The following is a 20303-nucleotide window of genomic DNA, read 5'->3' on the forward strand; positions in this document are numbered from 1 at the left end:
TGGGAGTTTTTTGGGTGTTTTTTGGGTGTTTTTTGGGTGTTTTTTGGGAGTTTTTTGTGTGTTTTTTGGGTGTTTTTGGGGGGTTTTGGGGGGGTTTTCTGGGTGGTTTTGGGTGTTTTTTGGGTGTTTTTGGGGGGTTTTTGGGGGGTTTTGGGTGTTTTTGGGGGGTTTTGGGGGGGTTTTTTGGGTGTTTTTTGGGTGTTTTTTGGGTGTTTTGGAGGGGCTTTTTGTGTGTTTTTTGGGGGGGTTTTGGGGGGTTTTCCGGGTGGTTTTGGGTGGTTTTTGGGTGTTTTTGGGTGTTTTTGGGGGGTTTTCTGCGTGTTTTTGAGGGGTTGTTTGGGTGTTTTTTGTGTGTTTTTTGTGTGTTTTTGGGGGGTTTTTCTGGGTGTTTTTGGGGTGTTTTTTGGGTGTTTTTTTGGGTGTTTTTGGGGGGTTTTCTGCGTGTTTTTGGGGAGTTGTTTGGGTGTTTTTGGGGGTTTTTTTTGGGTTTTTTGGGTGTTTTTGGGGTGTTTTTGGGGTGTTTTTTGGGTGTTTTCTGGGTGCTTTTTTGACTTTTTTCTGGGGAGGTTTTGGGGGTTTTTTTTGCCTCCAGCAATCCCCCGTCTGAGGGTGTGTCACCTCTTCGGTGTCACCTCTCGCTGTCACCTCCCCGGGTGTCATCAAACGACTCCAAGAGGAACCTGCTCCCACCCGCTCATTAAAAAATGCGATTTGGAAACGGCGCTGGCACGCCCCTAAAAAATAAATATCTCCTGGTTTGTTTTTTGTTTTTTCTCTCCTGATTAAATATTCCCCACCCTTCCCCTAATGAAGGGGTGGGTGGGGAGAGGTTTCTGCATTCCCTGACGCTGGAATGGCGTGGCCGGCACCGAGCCAGGCGTGAGGAAAGACGCAGTGGGAGATTTAATTTTAAATTAAATTAAATTAAAATTAAAATTAAATTAAATTCTGGGGGTTTTAATGGGTTTAACTCCCTCTGGACAATGGGTTGGCCTTCAGCCTTGAGCTTATCCGGAATAAATTTTATTTAAATTTTATTTTAATTTATTTTTTAAAAATTTATTTTAACTTTTTTTTTCCGATTTATTTAAATTTATCTTAATTTTAATTGTGATTTATTTTAAATTTCTTTAATTTAAATTGCATTTAAATTTATTGTATTTAAGTTTTATTTAAGATTCCAGATGTTCAATTCCTTTATTAATTTAAGGTTTTCTTCCACCTAAATTCACCTTTTTAACAGTTTTTAGGATTTGCCTGTGAAGCCCCAAACTCTAAAGGCCAAAATTGGGTCTGAAAATCGAATTTCTGCCAATAATTTCAATTAATCCCTCAGAAAAGGATTGACCCGACCTCGATTTCCTTGGAGGATCAGAAGGAAACTTCTCCGTATTAAAACGTTTTTTACTTCGGGCACAAAACCCCGCCCCAAATGCTTTTGAAAGTAGAAATTAATTAATTAATTTATTAATTAATAATTATTAATGGGGGGTCTGAAGGCGTGGAAACGAGGAGAAAAAAGACAAAACACACCCGGTTGCCATCGTGGCGATTTTTTTTTATTGCTGCACGGGGAATTTATGAGACTGAAACACGAAAGGAAGAAGGGGAAGGGGAAAAGCTTCGACATCCTCCACCACCAGCTGCTGACGGCGACTTCCCGACATTCCCAACGCTAAAACATCGGGAGCTCCCAAGGGAAACCGACGTTTCCCGCTAAAACTCCCGACATTTTGGCGCAGGGAATCTCGGGAAGCGGCTGTCAGCAGCACTTCCAGAAAACAAGGGGCAGGAGCGAAAACGGGGGGAACGCTCAGAGGGAAAACTTTTAAGACAAGAACACTTTTTAAGACGAAAACATGGAACAATCAGGGAGAAGACATTTTTCAGGATGAGAACATTTTTGAAGACGAGAACACTTTCGTGACGAGAACATTTTTTAACATGAAAACGCTTTTCAAGACGAAAACGTGGAACGATGAGAGCGGGAGAATCCTCGTTGCGTCGCCGACGGGTCTGCGCCGTTTTTTTTTTTGTCCACCTCGGAACCCCTCAGGGATCACCGGAGCCCCAGGATGGAGATGGGGATTGGGATCAGCAGGGCTTCAGGCACACGGTCTCGCACGACTCCACGCACTTGGTGGTGCAAACCTCGGCCTGGCACTGCTCCACGCACTTGGTGGCGCAGGGCTCGGCGCACTGGGTGACACAGGTGTCAACGCACTGGGGGACGCAGCTGGTGGCGCACTGGGTGACACAGGTGTCCACGCACTGGGGGACGCAGCTGGCGGCGCATTGAGTGGCGCAGGTGTCCACGCACTGGGGGACGCAGCTGGCGGCGCATTGAGTGGCGCAGGTGTCCACGCACTGGGGGACGCAGCTGGCGGCGCATTGAGTGGCGCAGGTGTCCACGCACTGGGGGACGCAGCTGGCGGCGCATTGAGTGGCGCAGGTGTCCACGCACTGGGGGACGCAAACGTCCGCGCACTGCGGGGCACAGCTGGTGACACACTGGGTGGCACAAGGCTCCGGGCACTGGGTGACACAAGCGTCCACGCACTGGGGGACGCAGCTGGTGGCACAAGGGGCCTGGCAGACCTCGACGCACTGGGCGGTGGCGCAGGGCTGCGGGCACTTGGCGCATTTCTGCGCCAGGAGGGCGGGCGGCAGGCAGGGCTGCTTGCGCTGCTCGTAGTAGTAGGACATCTTGGGAGAAAAGCTGGGAAGAAGCGCCGGGAAAAAGCTGGGGGAAAAAGCGAGACAAAAATAAAAACAATCGGGATTGCGCGTGTTTAAAGCGCGACTTGCGATGGGCGGGCTTGGCGGGTTCGTGTTGGGCTGAGGGAAGGAATTTAGGGAAGTTTAAGGGAAATTAAGGAATTTAAGAAAAAGCTGCCTGTGCCCGGGATTCCTGCATTCTGGGGGGGGGGGGGGGGGAAAAAAGCTGGGAAAAAGCCGGGGAAGAGATAAAAATAAAAAAATTCAGGAAATCAGCCTGTGCGTTTTAAAGCGCGACTTGCGGTGTGGGGACTCGGCGAGGTCACGTTGGATTGAGGGAAGGAATTTAGGGAAATTTAGGGAATTTAGGGAAATTTAATGAATTTAAGGAATTTAAGGAATTTGAGGAATTTGAGGAACTTGAGGAATTTGGGGAATTTGGGGAATTTGGGGAAAAGCCGCCTGTGCTCAGAATTCCTGGGGTCTGGAGTTCGTTTGAATCGTTGAGAGTTCGTCAAAATTTGTTTGAATTGTCGAAACGGTTTCAACAAACCCTCAAACCGCCACAGGAATTCATGGAATTAACGCTTCCTTCATTAAAACCCATTCGGAAGGAGCCTCACTTCCTAAAAAAATCCTGAATTTTACGGGATTGCCCAACTTCGGAGAAGCCGTAACCCGAAAATATTTCAGCTCCTTCTCTTCTCAGCCCCACCAGCAGATGCTCCAGGGCTTATCTCCCCCTTATCAGATCCTCACGCCCACCTGGGCAGGTCCCAACCACAGAGCCCAGAGGCCACAAATCCCGCCACGGAATCATGGGATGGTTCGGGTTGGGAGGGATCTCAAAGATCATCTCGTTCCCATCCTGACCAGATTCCTGCAAGACCCGTCCAGCCTGGCCTCGGAGACTTCCAGGGATGGGGAATCCATGGAAAAACCTCACCGCCCTCAGTTTCTTCCCAAGATGCAGCCGAAAATTCCCGTATTTCGATGTTAACCCATTCCTCCTTTTCCTGCCTCTCCAATTCCTGAGGAGAAAATCCTTCTCCAGCTTCCCTGGAGCTCCCGGAAAAGGCTCCGAGGTCTCCACAGGCTCAACATTCCCAGTTTTCCCATCCTGATGATCCCCCTGGAATTTTTTTGGGGGGTGGGATTTTGGGGGGTTCATCCTCCCGTGAGGGAAGGGTTGGCCCGGAGGCCGCAACTCCCATTTCCCAACTCGTTTCCTCCTCTTGGCTTTGCCTGCAGGAATTTTCCAGCTCCTTCCTTCCCACCCATCCCATCTTGAAGTCCCAGGAGCTGCTCCGCAACATCCACTCATTTATTTAATTCCCGGCCTTAACGAGGCAGGAATTAATTAACCAGGACGAGAACAGGAGAGGCACGTTTTTTTCTTGGAGGAGGTGACATCTCCAAACCCTTCCAGGCAGAGCAAACCCTAAATAAACCCCCCCCCAAAATCCCAAAAAAACCCCGGGGAGGTTTTTCCACCACAAATCCCGAGAAACGACCCCGGAATAAACTCAGTTTTTCCACGAGATATCTCCTGATTTTAAAAAAAAAAATTCCCTGATATATATTAAAAACAAAACAAACCAGGAGGACTCACCTGGATCACGGGTCCTGGTGAACGACGGAGGAGCCAAAGGCAACTGGCGGGAGCCTCCAAAATCCCAAACTTTTATATGGCCGGAGCGGCGTCAACCCCGGAAACGTGGGATGGCCGAGTGACCACAAAGTGCCCCGGCAGGCTCCACCTCCACATGCTTCGCATGTTTGTTCGCATCCTAATTTACGTTTTTCTTTTTTTTTTCCCGGTGGAAAGCAGGTGATGCTGAGCAACTTCCCACTCCCATCCCGATCCTTCCCCATCGAGCAATTGAAAAAGAAGAAACCCAAAAATAATCTCAAAGTGGGCGTTGAATTAATCGGTTTTCGATTTTTTTTAATGCGTTCATTTCCGAGGCCGTATTCCCACAAATGTCGGGTTTTGATAGGTGGAGGGGTTTTTTTTTTTTCCCAAAGGGTGTCATTAGGGGAAGGTGGATAATTAATTTGATTAACTATGAGAAATAGCCCGTGATAATTTCTGGTTTTTTCGGTGGAAACCCTCTTCCAGGAAAGCAGGTGACGCTGAGCAACTTCCCACTCCCATCCCGATCATTCCCGACGGAGCAATTAAAAAAAAAAAACCCAAAAACAACCCTCGAAGCGGGTGTTGAATTAATCGGTTTTCATTTTTTTAATGCGTTCATTTCCAAGGCCTTATTTCCATAAATGTCGGGTTTTGATAGGTGGAGGGGTTTGGTTGGTTTTTTTTTTTTTTCCCGACGGGTGTTATTAGGGGAAGGTGGATAATTAATTGGATTTACTATGAGAAACTGCCCGTCCTGATTCTCATGGAAAGGCACAACGGATCCTCCAGCTCTCCCAGAAAACCTTGAGGTCCCTGTTTCTCTGATGAATCAAATAATTTCCTTCATCCAACCCATTCCGTTCCATCCGTGCTTGGATAATTCCCAACGGGAATTCCAGGTGCTTTGAGGCACGTTTCGAGCCGTTCAAGGCAGGAAAATCCTCATTTTAAAGAGGTTTTTTTTCCCCTCCCAGAAAAGTGTAAAAGTGCTCTGGTTTAAATGGGATTTTTTTTTAAAAAATGCAATTTTAATTTATTTATTTTATTTTATTTTTAAATTATTATTATGATGATTTTATTATTTCATTTTATTGCTGATTGTGGAAAACCCACGCTTCTCCCAGATGTTTCCCAACGCCATATGGGAACGCGACCATCACAAAAAGGGGAAAAAAGTGGGGAAAAGGGGAAAAAAGGGAGGAAAAGGGGAAAAAAGGGGAAATAAACCCACCCCAAAACTCAACCAAGCCAGCACGAGCAGCAGCTCCCGCTCCCCCAGTGGCTTTTCCAGGGAGAAATTGGATTTTCCGGGGATAAATTGGGATTTTCCAAGGTCTAAATTGGGATTTTCCGAGATCTTAAACCCCTCCTCGGCCACGGGAGGAGAAACTCCACCTGGCAGAGCTCAGATTTTTATTATTTCATTTTTCATCTCATTTTTTATTCCTTCCTCATTTCATCCCTCCTCGTTTTCTCCTCCTGGAGCTGCCGGGTGTGGAATTTTTTTTTTTTCTTTTTTCCCTCCCCAGAGCAGCTCCGAGCTCGTGTTTTCCATGAGGAATTATCCCAGATTCCGGTCGGGACAGCTCCTCATTATCTCCTCATTATCTCACCTCAAAACCATCCCCGCACCTCCCTTTCTACCCCGAGTAGTCTTTACACCCTGTTGTTAATTATGATTAATGAGAAATTCAAACCTTCCAAGAGCAGATTAATTCGGGGGGGGGACGTAAACGGGATCCGACGTCACGGGGCTTTGGGTCGTTAATTTAATTAGGGTTAATTAGGGAATCTCCGTTGCGTTTGTGGGGGATTGGAGTCACGGGAGTTGGGATCCAACATCACGGGGTTTGGGTCGTTAACTTAATTGGGGTTAATTTGGGAATTCCCATTGGATTTATGGGCGATTGGATCCAACATCGCGGGGGTTTGGGTCGTTATCCCTAATTGGGGTTAATTTGGGAATCTCCGTTGCAATTTCGGGGGATTGGAGTCACTGGGGTTGTCACGCACGGGCTGTGGGCGGCCCTGGTGACTCCTCCCGGCGTTCCCAAGGGAATTCCATCAGGGAATTCCATCCAGGAATTCTGTCTGGGAATTCCCACCCCGGCTCCAAGGGGGCTCCGGTCCCATCTTGTGCTGAAGGGACACGAAGGTTTTTCCAGGATTCCCAAAATCCTGAAAGTTGGGAAGGAGTTCCCAGAGTGTCGAGTCCAGCCCAAATCCCGGGAATTCCCGGGAACATCTCCCCATTATTTTTTTTAATAAATGGATTGATTCCTTAAATTAATTTATTTTTCCATCCATCCTCACGAAAAATCTGGGAATTTCTCCCCATTTTTCCTGCCCGACTTTCCTCTTCTCCTCGTTGCCAAGGGAAGGTGGGAGGATCTGAGCCTTTGGCTCAGGAAAATCCTGGAATTTTTGGGATTCCGGGAGGATGAGGATGAGGAGAGGAAACGTCAAGGCTCACATGGAGTTGAGTTCACACCCCAGGGATAATTTGGGATAATTTGGGATAATTTGGGATTCAGCCATTCCCCGGAGGAACCCAAATCCCACCGGCCTCTTTTCCTGTTTACTCCGGAAGGTGATCGCTCAGGCAAGAATGACAATTAGCACCTGGCTAATTAACCCCCGGCCAGGAGGAACTGGCTGCGGTTATGCAAAAAAAATAATAAATAATAATAATAATATTTCCTCACCTTTTTTATCTCTTCGCTTTCCTTGCTTTGATTTTCCTCAATTATATTTTTTTTTATTATTTTCAGGGGGAAAAAATTCTGAATTTTCTCCGGATTTTTTTTTTTTTAATTTTTAAAAAAAATTATTGTATTTTTTTAAATTTTATTTTATTTTTTACTTCGATAGATAAAATTTAAATTTTTTTAGAAATTTTAAGAGCTCGGAGAACTTGCCCTGCCGGAGGAACCAGGGGGATGCTCTCTGCTCCTCTGAGGTGATTTAAAGCTGATTTTTACGAAGGATTAAACACCCTGCCGGTAACACAAAAATCCTTTTTTTTCCCCCCCTCCGCCTACATCTTCCTTCCCAGAAAACCGCGGGATTTGGGAGAGCGAGGGGAGGAACTTGAAAGGATTTTTAGGAATTTTAGAAGAGTTTTAGAGGAGTTTTAGGGCAGTTTTAGAGGAATTTTGGTTTAGTTTTAGAGGAGTTTTGGAGGAATTTTAGAGGAGTTTTAGAGGAATTTTAGAGGAATTTTAGAGGAATTTTAGACGAATTTTAGAGGAGTTTTAGAGGAATTTTAGAGGAATTTTAGAGGAGTTTTAGAGGAATTTTAGAGGAATTTTAGAGGAGTTTTAGGGCAGTTTTAGAGGAATTTTAGAGGAATTTTAGAGGAATTTTAGAGGAACTTTAGAGGAGTTTTAGGGCAGTTTTAGAGGAATTTTAGAGGAATTTTAGAGCAGTTTTAGGGCAGTTTTAGGGCAGTTTTGGAGCAGTTTTGGAGGAGTTTTGAAGAGGAACAGAGGGAGGATTATCCCGGGCCCTCGGGCCATCCCATCCCAGACGTTCCCACCCCGTCTGGAGCCGCCCCCGCCCGAATTCCAGGCGGGATTTGCTGCTCCAAACCCTCCCCAAGGCCGGGATCAGCTGAGCTCGGCTTAGGGAGGCTCCCGGGACAGGCCCGAGCTCAGCCCGGGGGTTTGGGACGGGGAAGGAGCCAAGGGGGGATGGAGGGGAGTGAGGGAAATTCGCTTTTGGGGGGGTTTAAAGGGGTTCGGGTATCGATCTGAGGTATTGGATATTGATTGATCTGGGATATTGATTTACCTGGGATATTGATTTACCTGGGGTATTGATTCATCTGGGATATTGGATATTGATTGATCTGGGATATTGATTTACCTGGGATATTGGATATTAATTTATCTGGGATATCAATTCATCTGGGATATTGATTCATCTGGGATATTGGATATTGATTGATCTGGGATATTGATTTACCTGGGATATTGATTCATCTGGGATATTGATTCATCTGGGATATTGGATATTGATTTATCTGGGATATCAATTCATCTGGGATATTGGATATTGATTGATCTGGGATATCAATTCATCTGGGATATTGGATATTGATTTACCTGGGATATTGATTTATCTGGGATATTGGATATTGATTTATCTGGGATATTGATTCATCTGGGGTATTGATTCATCTGGGATATTGATTTATCTGGGGTATTGAATATTGATTTATCTGGGATAACAGACATTGATTTATCTGGGGTATTGGACATTGATCTGGGGTATTGGATATTGATTGATCTGGGATATCAGATATTGATCTGGGATATTGAACATTAATTTGGGATATCAGACATTGATTGATCTGGGATTTCAGGCATTGGTCTGGGATATCAGACATTGATTTATCTGTAATTTCGGGTATTGATCTGGGATTTCAGGCATTGATCTGGGATATCAGACATTGATTTATCTGGGATTTCGGGCATTGATCTGGGATTTCAGACATTGATCTGGGATATCAGACATTGATTGATCTGTAATTTCAGACATTGATCTGGGATTTCAGGCATTGATCTGGGATATCAGACATTGATTGATCTGGGATTTCGGGCGTTGATCTGGGATTTCAGACATTGATCTGGGACTTCAGGCCCGTATCAGGACCGAGGGAAGGGCCAGAGCTGTGCCAGGGGTGGGAACTGGGGTGGATTTTGGGAAAAGTTCCTGACCCCAGGGAATGGTCGCCACCCCAAACCCACCAGAGCTCCAGGACAGCGCTCCCAGGGATTTTGGGATGTCCTGGGGCTGGATTTGATGATCCCTGTGTGTCCCTTCCATCCCACTGAGACTTCCCCAAGCAATCTTTTTATAACAAAAATCAGGATTTGTAGGAAAAGAAATCAAAGGACAACGGGCGGGAGAGGAAGGAAACGCACGAGGCCGATGCCGAGATCGTTTCTTTTATTGCTTCAGACGCGGAAAGGAAAAAGGGGAAAAGGAGGAGGAGGAGGGGACCCCAAATCCTCCCTGGAACAGCCCGAAATTCCCCCTGGATCCCCCTTTTTCTCCAGACTCTGGAAGAGGAGGATCCCTGGAAAAGGGAATTCCTGGAAAAGGGGAATCCCTGGGAAAGGGAAATCCTGGAAAAGGGGAATCCCTGGGAAAGGGAAATCCTGGAAAAGGGGAATTCCTGGGAAAGGGAATTCCTGGAAGAGGGAATTCCTGGGAAAAGGGGAATCCCTGGAAGAGGATTCTCTCTCCCGGGGGAAACAACCCCCGGGGGCACAAAAATCTCTCGGTTGCATCCCGCGAGGAAAGGCGCTTTTCTTGGGGTTAAAAACGGGGAGAAAAAGAGAATTTCCTCTTCCTTTTTGGGGGGCAGATCCCACCGGGAAAACCCCTCGGGGGGAGCGGGGGCTCCTTTTGGGAGGGCCCCCTCAGGGAGCCCCGAATTTGGGGCAGCAGCTCCGGCCGCACACGGGGCAGGTCTGGGTGACGCAGGTGGTGGGACGGGAGTCGGAGCACCTGGTGACAACCTGGGCACCCTGAGGGGTGGCACGGCTGGGGACACGGCAGGTGGTGGGGCAGGTGGTCACTCCTTGGCAGGTGGTGGCACATCTGGTGACATCCTGGCAGCAGGGGTCCTGGCAGGTGGTCACTCCTTGGCAGGTGGTCACTCCCTGGCAGGTGGTCACTCCCTGGCAGCAGGGGTCCTGGCACGTGGTCACTCCCTGGCAGGTGGTCACTCCCTGGCATGTGGTCACTCCCTGGCAGCAGGGGTCCTGGCACGTGGTCACTCCCTGGCAGGTGGTCACTCCTTGGCAGGTGGTGGGGCAGGTGGTCACTCCCTGGCAGGTGGTCACTCCCTGGCAGGTGGTCACTCCCTGGCAGGTGGTGGCACATCTGGTGACATCCTGGCAGCAGGGGTCTTGGCAGGTGGTCACTCCCTGGCACGTGGTCACTCCCTGGCAGGTGGTCACTCCCTGGCAGCAGGGGTCCTGGCAGGTGGTCACTCCTTGGCAGGTGGTCACTCCTTGGCATGTGGTCACTCCCTGGCACGTGGTGGGGCAGGTGGTCACTCCCTGGCAGCAGGGATCAACACACCTGGTGGCACACCTGGTGACACCACAGGGACCTTGGCACGTGGTGGTGCAGGTGGTCACCCCCTGGCAGCAGGGGTCCTGGCAGGTGGTGACACATCTGGTGACATCCTGGCAGCAGGGGTCCTGGCAGGTGGACACGCCCTGGCATGCGGTCACTCCTTGGCACGTGGTCACTCCCTGGCACGTGGTCACTCCTTGGCACGTGGTCACTCCCTGGCACGTGGTCACTCCTTGGCACGTGGTCACTCCCTGGCAGCAGGGATCAACACACCTGGTGGCACATCTGGTGACACAACAGGGATCTTGGCAGGTGGCGGCACATCTGGTGACATCCTGGCAGCAGGGGTCCTGGCAGGTGGTGACACATTTGGTCACCTCCTGGCAGCACGGGTCAACACATCTGGTGACACATTTGGTGACCTCCTGGCAGCAGGTGGCACGTCTGGTGGCACAGCACGGATCTTGGCAGGTGGTGACACATTTGGTCACCTCCTGGCAGCAGGGATCTTGGCACGCGGTGACGCGCTTGGTCACTCTGCCACAGCACGGGTCCACACACGTGGTGACACATCTGGTGGCACAGCAGGGGTCCTGGCACGTGGTGACGCACTTGGTCACCTCCTGGCAACGTGGGTCCTGGCACGTGGCGACACATTTGGTGACATCCTGGCAGCATGGGTCCACACAGGTCCTGGTGCATTTGGTGACCTCCTGACAACACGGGTCCACACACGTGGTGACACACTTGGTGACCTCCTGACAACACGGGTCCACACACGTGGTGACACACTGGGTGACCTCCTGGCAGCACGGGTCCACACACGTGGTGACACACTTGGTGACCTCCTGGCAACACGGATCCACACACGTGGTGACACATCTGGTGACCTCCTGGCAGCACGGGTCCACCACACACCTGGGGCCACACCTGGGGTCACACCTGGGGTCACACCTGGTCACACAGCAGGGATCCTGGCACGGGGCGGAGCACTTGGGCACCTTCTTGTGACACGGGTCCGCACATCTGGAGCTGCACTTGGCCGCCTTCTTGGGGCAGGGGTCCCCACATCTGGCCTTGGGGCAGGGGTCCCCACATCTGGCCTTGGCCCCCTTCTTGCACCACGGGATCACCCAGGGGCTGCTCCACTTGGTCACCTTCTTACAGCCGGGCTGGAAACACGGCGTGAGGACCTTGGGGACCTTCCTGCCACACGGCTCCACGCACGCGGGGACACACTTGGTGACGTCCTGGCAGCAGGGGTCAACACAGGTGGTGACACATTTGGTGACATCCTGACAACACGGGTCCGCGTATGTGGTGACGCACTTGGTGACGTCCTGGCAGCAGGGATCCTGGCACGTGGTGACGCACTTGGTGACCTCCTTGCCGCAGGGATCCTGGCACGTGGTGACGCACTTGGTGACCTCCTGGCCGCAGGGATCCTGGCACGTGGTGACGCATTTGGTGGCTTCTTTACAACACGGGTCCACACACCTGGTGGTGCATGTGGTCACCTCCTGGCAGCAGGGGTCTTGACACGTGGTGACACACTTGGTGACCTCCCGACAACACGGATCCACACAGGTGGTGACACATTTGGTGACCTCCTGGCAGCAGGGATCCTGGCACGTGGTGACACACTTGGTGACTTCCTTAAAACAGGGATCTTGACACGTGGTGACACATTTGGTCACCTCTTTACAACACGGGTCCTGGCACGTGGTGGTGACACATTTGGTGACCTCCTGACAACATGGATCTTGACACGTGGTGACACATTTGGTGACCTCTTTATAACACGGGTCCTGGCACGTGGTGGTGGTGACACATCTGGTGACCCCTTGACAACATGGATCTTGACATGTGGTGACACATTTGGTGACCTCTTTACAACAGGGATCTTGACACGTGGTGACACATTTGGTCACCTCTTTACAACACGGGTCCTGGCACGTGGTGACACACTTGGTGACCTCCTGACGACACGGATCCTGGCACGTGGTGACACATTTGGTGACCTTCTGAGCACATGGATCTTGACAAGTGGTGACACATTTGCTCACCTCTTGACAACACGGATCTTGGCACGTGGTGGTGACGCATTTGGTGACCTCCTGAGCACACGGATCCACACACGTGGTGACACATCTGGTGACCCCCTGACGACACGGATCTTGGCACGTGGTGACACATTTGGTGACCTCCTGAGCACATGGATCTTGACACGTGGTGACACATTTGCTCACCTCTTGACAACACGGATCTTGGCACGTGGTGGTGACGCATTTGGTGACCTCCTGAGCACACGGATCCTGGCACGTGGTGACGCATCTGGTGACCTCCTGAGCACACGGATCCGCACACGTGGTGACACATTTGGTGACCTCCTGAGCACACGGATCCTGGCACGTGGTGACGCATCTGGTGACCTCCTGAGCACACGGATCCGCACACGTGGTGACACATTTGGTGACCTCCTGAGCACACGGATCCTGGCACGTGGTGACGCATCTGGTGACCTCCTGAGCACACGGATCCTGGCACGTGGTGACGCACTTGGCGATCTCTTGACAACACGGGTCCTGGCACGTGGTGACACACCTGGTGAGCTCCTGCCCGCACTCCCTCCTGGCGGTGCCGCACTCCGTCACCCGGCAGCAGCAGCACGGCGGCTTACGGCACATTGTCCTGGTGACACCGGTGACGCCGCCGGCCACCCCCTGGTGACAATCGGGGACACCCGACGAGGCCACCAGGGCACAGGGACTGGCACAACCCCCCAGGCTGACGATGGTGGTGGTGCCGGGCTGGCAGCAGCAGCTCCCGAGGTTCTGGAGATCCCGGAAATTCCGGGAATTCTGGATGGATCCCACCGGGAAACTTCTCACCAGCACGGCGGGAGGAGGGAGGCACAGCTGGCTCAGCGGGCAGCCCGTGGCTCGACGCATTTTTTTGGGGGGGGAAAAGGGGGAGGCTGGAGGTGGAAAAAAAGGGAGAAAATTCAAATTTCAGGTTGTTTAAACACAAAAATTAAATCATCCTTTTTTTTTTTTTTTTTTTTTCTTTTCTTCCAGGGATAAAATTCCATTTTCAGGCTGTTTAAACACAAAAATTAAACCATTCCCTTTTTTTTTTTCCAGGGATTCCAGGAAATCCTTTTGATCCAGGAATGGAAATCCTGGGTTTTTTTCTTTAAAGGGATTCCAGGTAATTATTTTTTAGGGATTCCAGGAAATCCTTTTTTTCAGGAAGTGACTCCACGTGGAAACATTCCAGACTAATTCGTCGGGTTTTTTTCCCACCAACTTCCTCTCAAAACAGGAAGCAGAAAATCGTTTGGGCTCCTTCATCTTTTCCCATCACCCCCGGGATGAATTTTTGCCATTTTTTTCCTTAATTTCACCCCCCCCCCCAAAAAAAAATTAATTCGAATTTCAGATCTCCCTGTCATCATCCAGAGGACACCAAAATGTTTTTGGTTTGTTTTTTCCAGGCTGGGAAAAAAAAAAAACCTCCCCAAGGAAAAATCCTGCTGTTTTTCCCATAAAAAATGCCAATTTTTTTTTATCCTAAAAGTCTCCAGTCTTTATCTCCCCTCCCACTCCTCCCTTTTGATCTGTCCCCAAAATTCCCCTTTTTGATCTCTCCCAAAATTCCCCTTTTTGATCTCTCCCAAAATTCCCCTTTTTGATCTCTCCCAAAAATTTCCCCGGGTGAAAACCAGGGGAGGAAAAAAAATTGGGCTTCTCCTGGATGGAAAAAGAGCAAATAAATGAATATTCCACAGAGGATAAACCTCAGGAAAAAAAAAAAAACCCAGAATTGAGATCTGGAGGGGAATCGCAACCCCGACATGCCTCGAGCAGAAAATTTAAATGTTTTAGATTTGCTTTTCTGCACGGCTCCAAAACGAAAATTAAAACCAAAAAAAAAGAAAAAAGAAAAAAGAAAAAAGAAAAATAAAACCAAAAAAACCCCAACCAACCCCACCCAACCACAGAAAATTTAAATCCTTTTCATCTAAAATTTGAATTCTTTTCATTTTGCTTTCCTGCACGGCTCCGAAATGAAAATTAAAACCAGAAAAAAAACAAAGAAAAAGAAAAAAAAAAAAAGAAGAAAAGAAAGAAAAAAAAAAAAGAAAAAGAAAACCAAAGAAAAAAGAAAAATAAAACCACAAAACCCCAACTCAACCCAACCCATCAGAAAATTTAAATTATTTTCATTTTGCTTTCCCGCACGGCTCCAAAATGAAAATTAAAACCAATAAAAAAGAAAAAAAAAAATATGGGAAATAAAACCAAAAAAAAACCCAACCACAGAAAACTTTAAATCCTTTTCATCTAAAATTTAAATTCTTTTCAATTTGGCACCGAAACGAAAAATAAACCCCCCCCAACCCCGACTTACCCAATCCTCCACCAGCCGGCGCCCAAAAAACTGAAACCAAAAAGTGGCTCGAGGAGGGGAGGAAAACTGGAAAACCTTTTATAGGACCCGGGCCCCGGATGTGAGACACGTCAGGGGGACGGAAATCCAAATGTTTAATTAATTTAATTCACCCCGAGCTGCTCCTCTCCAATCCCTCAATTACCTGGAGCTCCCAGGTTGTAATTTTGGGGTTTTTTGGGGTTTTTTTTGGGGTGGGGACACGGGGACGTTGAGGAATTTCACGTCGACGCGTTTTCCCGTGAGGAGGAGGATGAGGCAGCCGGGAAAAAAATCTTCTCCGTGTTCCCTTGGGGATTGAAAGTCTTGGAGAAGAAAATAAACAACCGACAAAAAGGTGTTTTGGGGGGGGGGAAAAAAAAAGTTTATAAACAAAAAAAGGTGTTTTGGAAAAAAAAAAAATAAACATTTTTGTCGATCTAAAAAAGGCGTTTTGGGGAAAAAAACCCGACATTTGTGGACCAAAAAAAAAAGTGGTTTGGGATTAAAAAAAAATGTGTTCGGAGACCAGAAAAAGGTGTTTGGGAAAAAAAAACCCCAAAATTCCACGTGGATCCCCCTTTTCTTGAGGATGAGCCCGGGGAATTTCCAGGAATTCCTTTGGAAAACTCCAGGGATGGGGATCCAAAACTCCCTGTGGGCCCTTCCCGATGTTTCCCAGCCCTTTTTCCATGGAAAAATTCCTGATTCCAGCCTGGATCCCCCTTTTCTTGAGGATGAGCCGGGGAATCTCCAGGAATTCCCGGCAGGGATGGGGATCCAACCCTCCCCGAGCCCCTCCCGATGCATCCCGACCCTTTTCCCATGGAAAAACCATCCCAAATATCCAACTCGAGGCTGTTCCCTCCTATCCCGATGCTGTTCCCTGGGATCAGATCCCAAATCCCCCCCGGAGGATCCCAAAATCCCCCCCTTGGATCCCCCTTTTCTTGAGGATGAGTCACAAGAATCTCCAGGAATTCCTTTGGAAACCTCCAGGGATAAATCAATTTGGGATTCGTGACTCCTTGGGTTGGGAGTTCACTGCTGACCACAGGAATAAATTCCTATTTATTTTTTTTTTTTTTTTTTGGCTTTTCTCGCTCAAACTTCATCCCAAAAAAAAAAAAAAAAAGGAGATTTTCTCGCTCAAATCCATCCTCAGCCAAAGATTTAATTAACTTTTTTTTCCTTCTTTTTTTTGGGGGGGGGTTTTGAATTTCCAGCTGGGAAATCCATAGAACCCCGTAAAATTCCGGGTGGAATTCAGCTGGTTTGGGGGAAAACGAGTCAGAATTTTTGGAAATCGCCACGAGGCAAGAGATGAGCGAAGAGTTTCCAGCGGGTTGGGGAAAAAAAAAAATTAAAGAATTGGGGCAGAAAAAGGGTCGGACGTGGCTGAAAATTAAAAAATTCCCCCAAATGCCACTTCCCTTCAAGGTCCTCACGAGATGGAAAATCCCAAAATCCCGCCCGGGCAGGAAAATCCACTCATTTCCCAAATTCCTGCCCGGCGTCTCCCGGATTCCCCGAGCTCCGCGGATAATTGGCGTTGGTCATTATAATTAATTATGCAAATCAGCGCCGGCGGGGCGGGGAGGAGGAGGCGGGGCCGGGAGGTCCGGGGCTGAGGAGGATCGGGAATACATCGGGAACATCCCGGGAAAACATCGGGAACATCCCGGGATAACACCAGGAACATCCAGGGAACACACCAGGAACAGACCGGGAACATCCCAGAAATACACCGGGAATATTCTGGGAATACACCAAGAACAGATCAGGCAAATCCCGGGAATACACCAGGAATATCCCGGGAATACACCAGGAATATTCCAGGAATATCCGGGGATAACACCAGGAATATTCCAGGAATATCCGGGGATAACACCAGGAACATCTCGGGAATAAACCAGGAACAAACCAGGATAACACCAGGAACATCCCAGGAAAATCCCAGGAATACACCAGGATAACACCAGGAACATCCCGGGAATACTCCAGGAACATCCCAGTTCCACACCGGAAACATCCCAGGAATATCCCGGGATAACAGCAGGAAAATCCTGGGAACATCCCGGGAATAAACCAGGAACCGAGCAGGAACACATCGGGAACATCTCAGGAACACACCAGGAGAATCCCAGGAACATCCCAGGAATACTCCAGGAATACTCCAGGACCGTCCCACTTTCACACCAGGAAAATCCCAGTTTCCCTCCAGGAAAATCCCGGGATAACACCAGGAAAATCCCAGGAATAAACCAGGAACATCCCAGGAATATCCCGGGATAACGCGGCCGCCTCTGTCCTGCCATTCCTGACCCGGGTGAGTCTCCTTGGGATCATTTTCTGGATTAAATTCCCGGGAGAACTGAAAAAAAAAATGGGATTTATGGTGATGAATTTCCTCGGGAATTAAGATTTCAAAGGGAAAAGGGAAAAAAAAAAAACTGGAGAAGGGGGAAAAAAACTGGAAAAGTGAAAAACAATTGGAGAAGGGAAAAGCAACTGGAAAGAGGGGGAAAAAATTGGAGAAGGGGGAAAAATGGAAAAGGGGAAAGAAAACCTGGGAAAGGGGGGAAAATGGAGAAGGGGAAAACAACTGGAGAAAGGGGGAAAAAAACTGGAAAAGGGGGAAAATTGGAGAAGGGAAAAAAAACTGGAAAAGGGGAAAAAAACCCGGGAGATAAAAATTGCTCTTTTTATCTTCCAGGATAATAAAAAATTTATTCTTTTTATCTCCTTTTCATCCCCCTTGTCGCAGGGAGATGAATTCCCGCCTGGAAGAGGCCGCTCAGAGCAATTCCCAGAATTCCCAGGTGGATCCCGGGCAAATCCCGGGAGAGGGACCCGCCGCCTTCGACACTCCCGGGATGTGCCTGCTGAGGTTCCCGCTGCAGAAATCCATCCTGGCCGTGGAGTTCTGTCCCTCGGACTCCTACCTGGGAGGGAATTCCTTGGAAAAGGAGGATTCCTTGGAAAAGAATTCCTTGGAAAAGGAGATTTCTCCAGAAAAGAAGAATTCCCCGGAATTTCCCACGGCGGTTCCGGAGCTTTGCACCCTCGAGGTTTTGGATTTGGGAGAGGACGAGTCCGACCGGGCCCGGGGAATGATCCCGGGGGATCCCTGTGGGTCCCAAATTGGGATTTCCATGGATCCCTGTGCCCCCCAAACTGGGATTTCCCAATCCCAGGGAATTGAGAATTCCAGGGATCCCTGCACATCCCAAACTGGGATTTCCGTGGATCCCTGTGGGTCCCAAACCGGGATTCCCGTGGATCCCTGTGGGTCCCAAACCGGGATTCCCGTGGATCCCTGTGGGTCCCAAACCGGGATTCCCGTGGATCCCTGCCCTTCCCAAGCCCAGGAAATGGGGAATTCCTCCAAGGAATCCCGAGTTTCCCCCCGGAGCCGTTTCCGCCGCGATTCCTGCACGTCCAGCGCGGTGGAGCGCTGCCTGTCCCGCTGCCAGCGCTGGTTCCGGCCCAGGAAATAGGATTGGGATCCGGGGGAGGAAGGATTTGGGATCCCTGAGCCCCTTTCCCGAAGCCTTTTCCCTTTTCCAGAAGGAATTTTCCCCAAATTGTTTCACGCGGGATTAAAAAAAAAAAAAAAAAACACCAAAAAACCGAATTAATTGTTGATTAAAAAACCCCCCAAAACCAAATTAATTGTTGATGAAAAAAACCCCAAAACCAAATTAATTGTTGACTTTAAAAAAACTCAACAAATTAATTGTTGTTTAAAAAAACACCCAAAACCAAATTAATTGTTGATTTAAAAAAACCCCCAAATTTAATGTTGATTAAGAAACTAAACAAAACCAAACTGCTCCTGCTTTGTTTTTTTGGGAAGTCAATGCCTGGAGCCAAAATCCACATTTTTCCCGGGATAAACCCCCCGACCTCAGAGGCTGGAAAATCCCAGTTCAAACCAGTAACTCCCAGTTTGCCCAGAACCCCTCAGGAAGAGGCGGAATTTCCCCGAAATCTTCATTTGAGAGCTCCAAAATCCAGGATTAAAAAAAAAACCGGTTTGGGAATTCCCAAACATCCTGAGGTTTGTCCCAGTTCCTCTCCAGGAGTCAGGAGCCAAAACTTCTGCTGGAAAACCACTGGGAGAACTGGAAACCCACTGGGAGAACTGGTCCAGACGGGGAGAACTGGTCCAGACTGGGATTTTCCAGCTCCTCCCTCCCTGCCCCGGCAGCTTCATCCAGCTCTGTCCCCAATTTTTATGGAATTTGGAGAAATTCCGATTTCTTTTTTTTTTTTAACTTTTCATGGGATTTGGAGAGATTCTGATTTTTTTCTGAGACTCTGGAGAAAAATCTGCTTCCGAATTTAATTTAAAAAAAAAAAAAATATAATAAATAAATCTGGATTAAAAAGGAGGAGCGTGGAGTTCTTAATTTTGGGGGAAATCTGGGAGAAGCGTGGAAGGAATTCTGGCCGGAGAATTGGGTGAAAATGTCCCGAAAATGGGATTAAAAGATTCCAAGGAATGGGAGGGGAAATATCCCGAGGAACTGGGTGGAAATGTTCTGAAAATGGGATTTAATCATCCCAAGGAATTGGGAGAAAACATCCAAATCCCAAATCCCAAACCCCGGGACATTCCCGGGGCTCCCGGAGCCGTTTGGTGGCGCTGTGGGGAAAGATTTGGGATCCAGGAAAATTCCCGGGATCGTCCAAGATCATCCCGGGATCCCCGAGTCCCACCTGGGGTCACCCAAAATTCCGGGAATTCCCTGCAGGGATGAGGATCCGACCCTCCCTGAGCCCCCTCCCGATGCTTCCCAACCCTTTTTCCATGGAAAAATCATCCCAAACTCCCAGCTCGAGGCCGTTCCCTGGGATCAGATCCCGGATTTTCCCTGGAGGATCCCAAATTCCCCCCCGGATCCCCCTTTTCTCCAGGCTGAGCCCCTTCCCCAGCTCCCTCGGGATTCTCCCGACCCTTTTCCCTGGATAATTCCAGCCCCCCGCAGACCCGGCAGAATTCTCATCCTCATCCTCCTCATCCTCCTCATCTTCCTCATTCCTTTGTCTCCCCTCCCTTCTCACCAAACCCGTCCTGAGCCCCGGGCGTGGCCCCGGCAGCGCCGCGAACCCAACCCCGGGGTGGTAAAAAATAACCCCAAAAAAATCACCAAATTCACCAAAATCGCCAAAATCACCAAAATCGCCAAAGTCACCAAATTAACCAAACCGCCAAAATGAAATGAGCTTTCCTGCCCAGCTCCTGCTCAATTAATTCTCAATTAATTCTCAATTAGTTCTCAATTCCTGCCCAATTCCTGCTCAATTAATTCTCAATTAATTCTCAATTAATTCTCAATTAATTCTCAATTAGTTCTCAATTCCTGCTCAATTAATTCTCAATTCCTGCCCCAATTCCTGCCCCAATTCCTGCTCA

General features: G+C 48.8%; 1 protein-coding gene across 1 annotated transcript; it reads right to left on the reverse strand.

The window, feature by feature from the left end:
- Window positions 1-2094: 2094 nt before the first annotated feature.
- LOC136302958 (proline-rich protein 9-like) lies at window positions 2095-2706 on the reverse strand. Its single transcript, XM_066206534.1, has one exon. It carries the CDS (start codon window positions 2704-2706, stop codon window positions 2095-2097), a length of 612 nt encoding a protein of 203 aa, XP_066062631.1.
- Window positions 2707-20303: the final 17597 nt, after the last annotated feature.

The sequence above is a fragment of the Chamaea fasciata genome, unplaced genomic scaffold, assembly GCF_029207755.1.
Source record: "Chamaea fasciata isolate MVZ Bird 193981 ecotype frontalis unplaced genomic scaffold, bChaFas1.0.hap1 SCAF_31, whole genome shotgun sequence".
Taxonomy (NCBI): domain Eukaryota; kingdom Metazoa; phylum Chordata; class Aves; order Passeriformes; family Sylviidae; genus Chamaea; species Chamaea fasciata.

Bases quoted from the DNA above. Each gene is read 5' to 3' on its own strand.
- LOC136302958 (XM_066206534.1), bottom strand. From the start codon at position 2,706: ATGTCCTACTACTACGAGCAGCGCAAGCAGCCCTGCCTGCCGCCCGCC.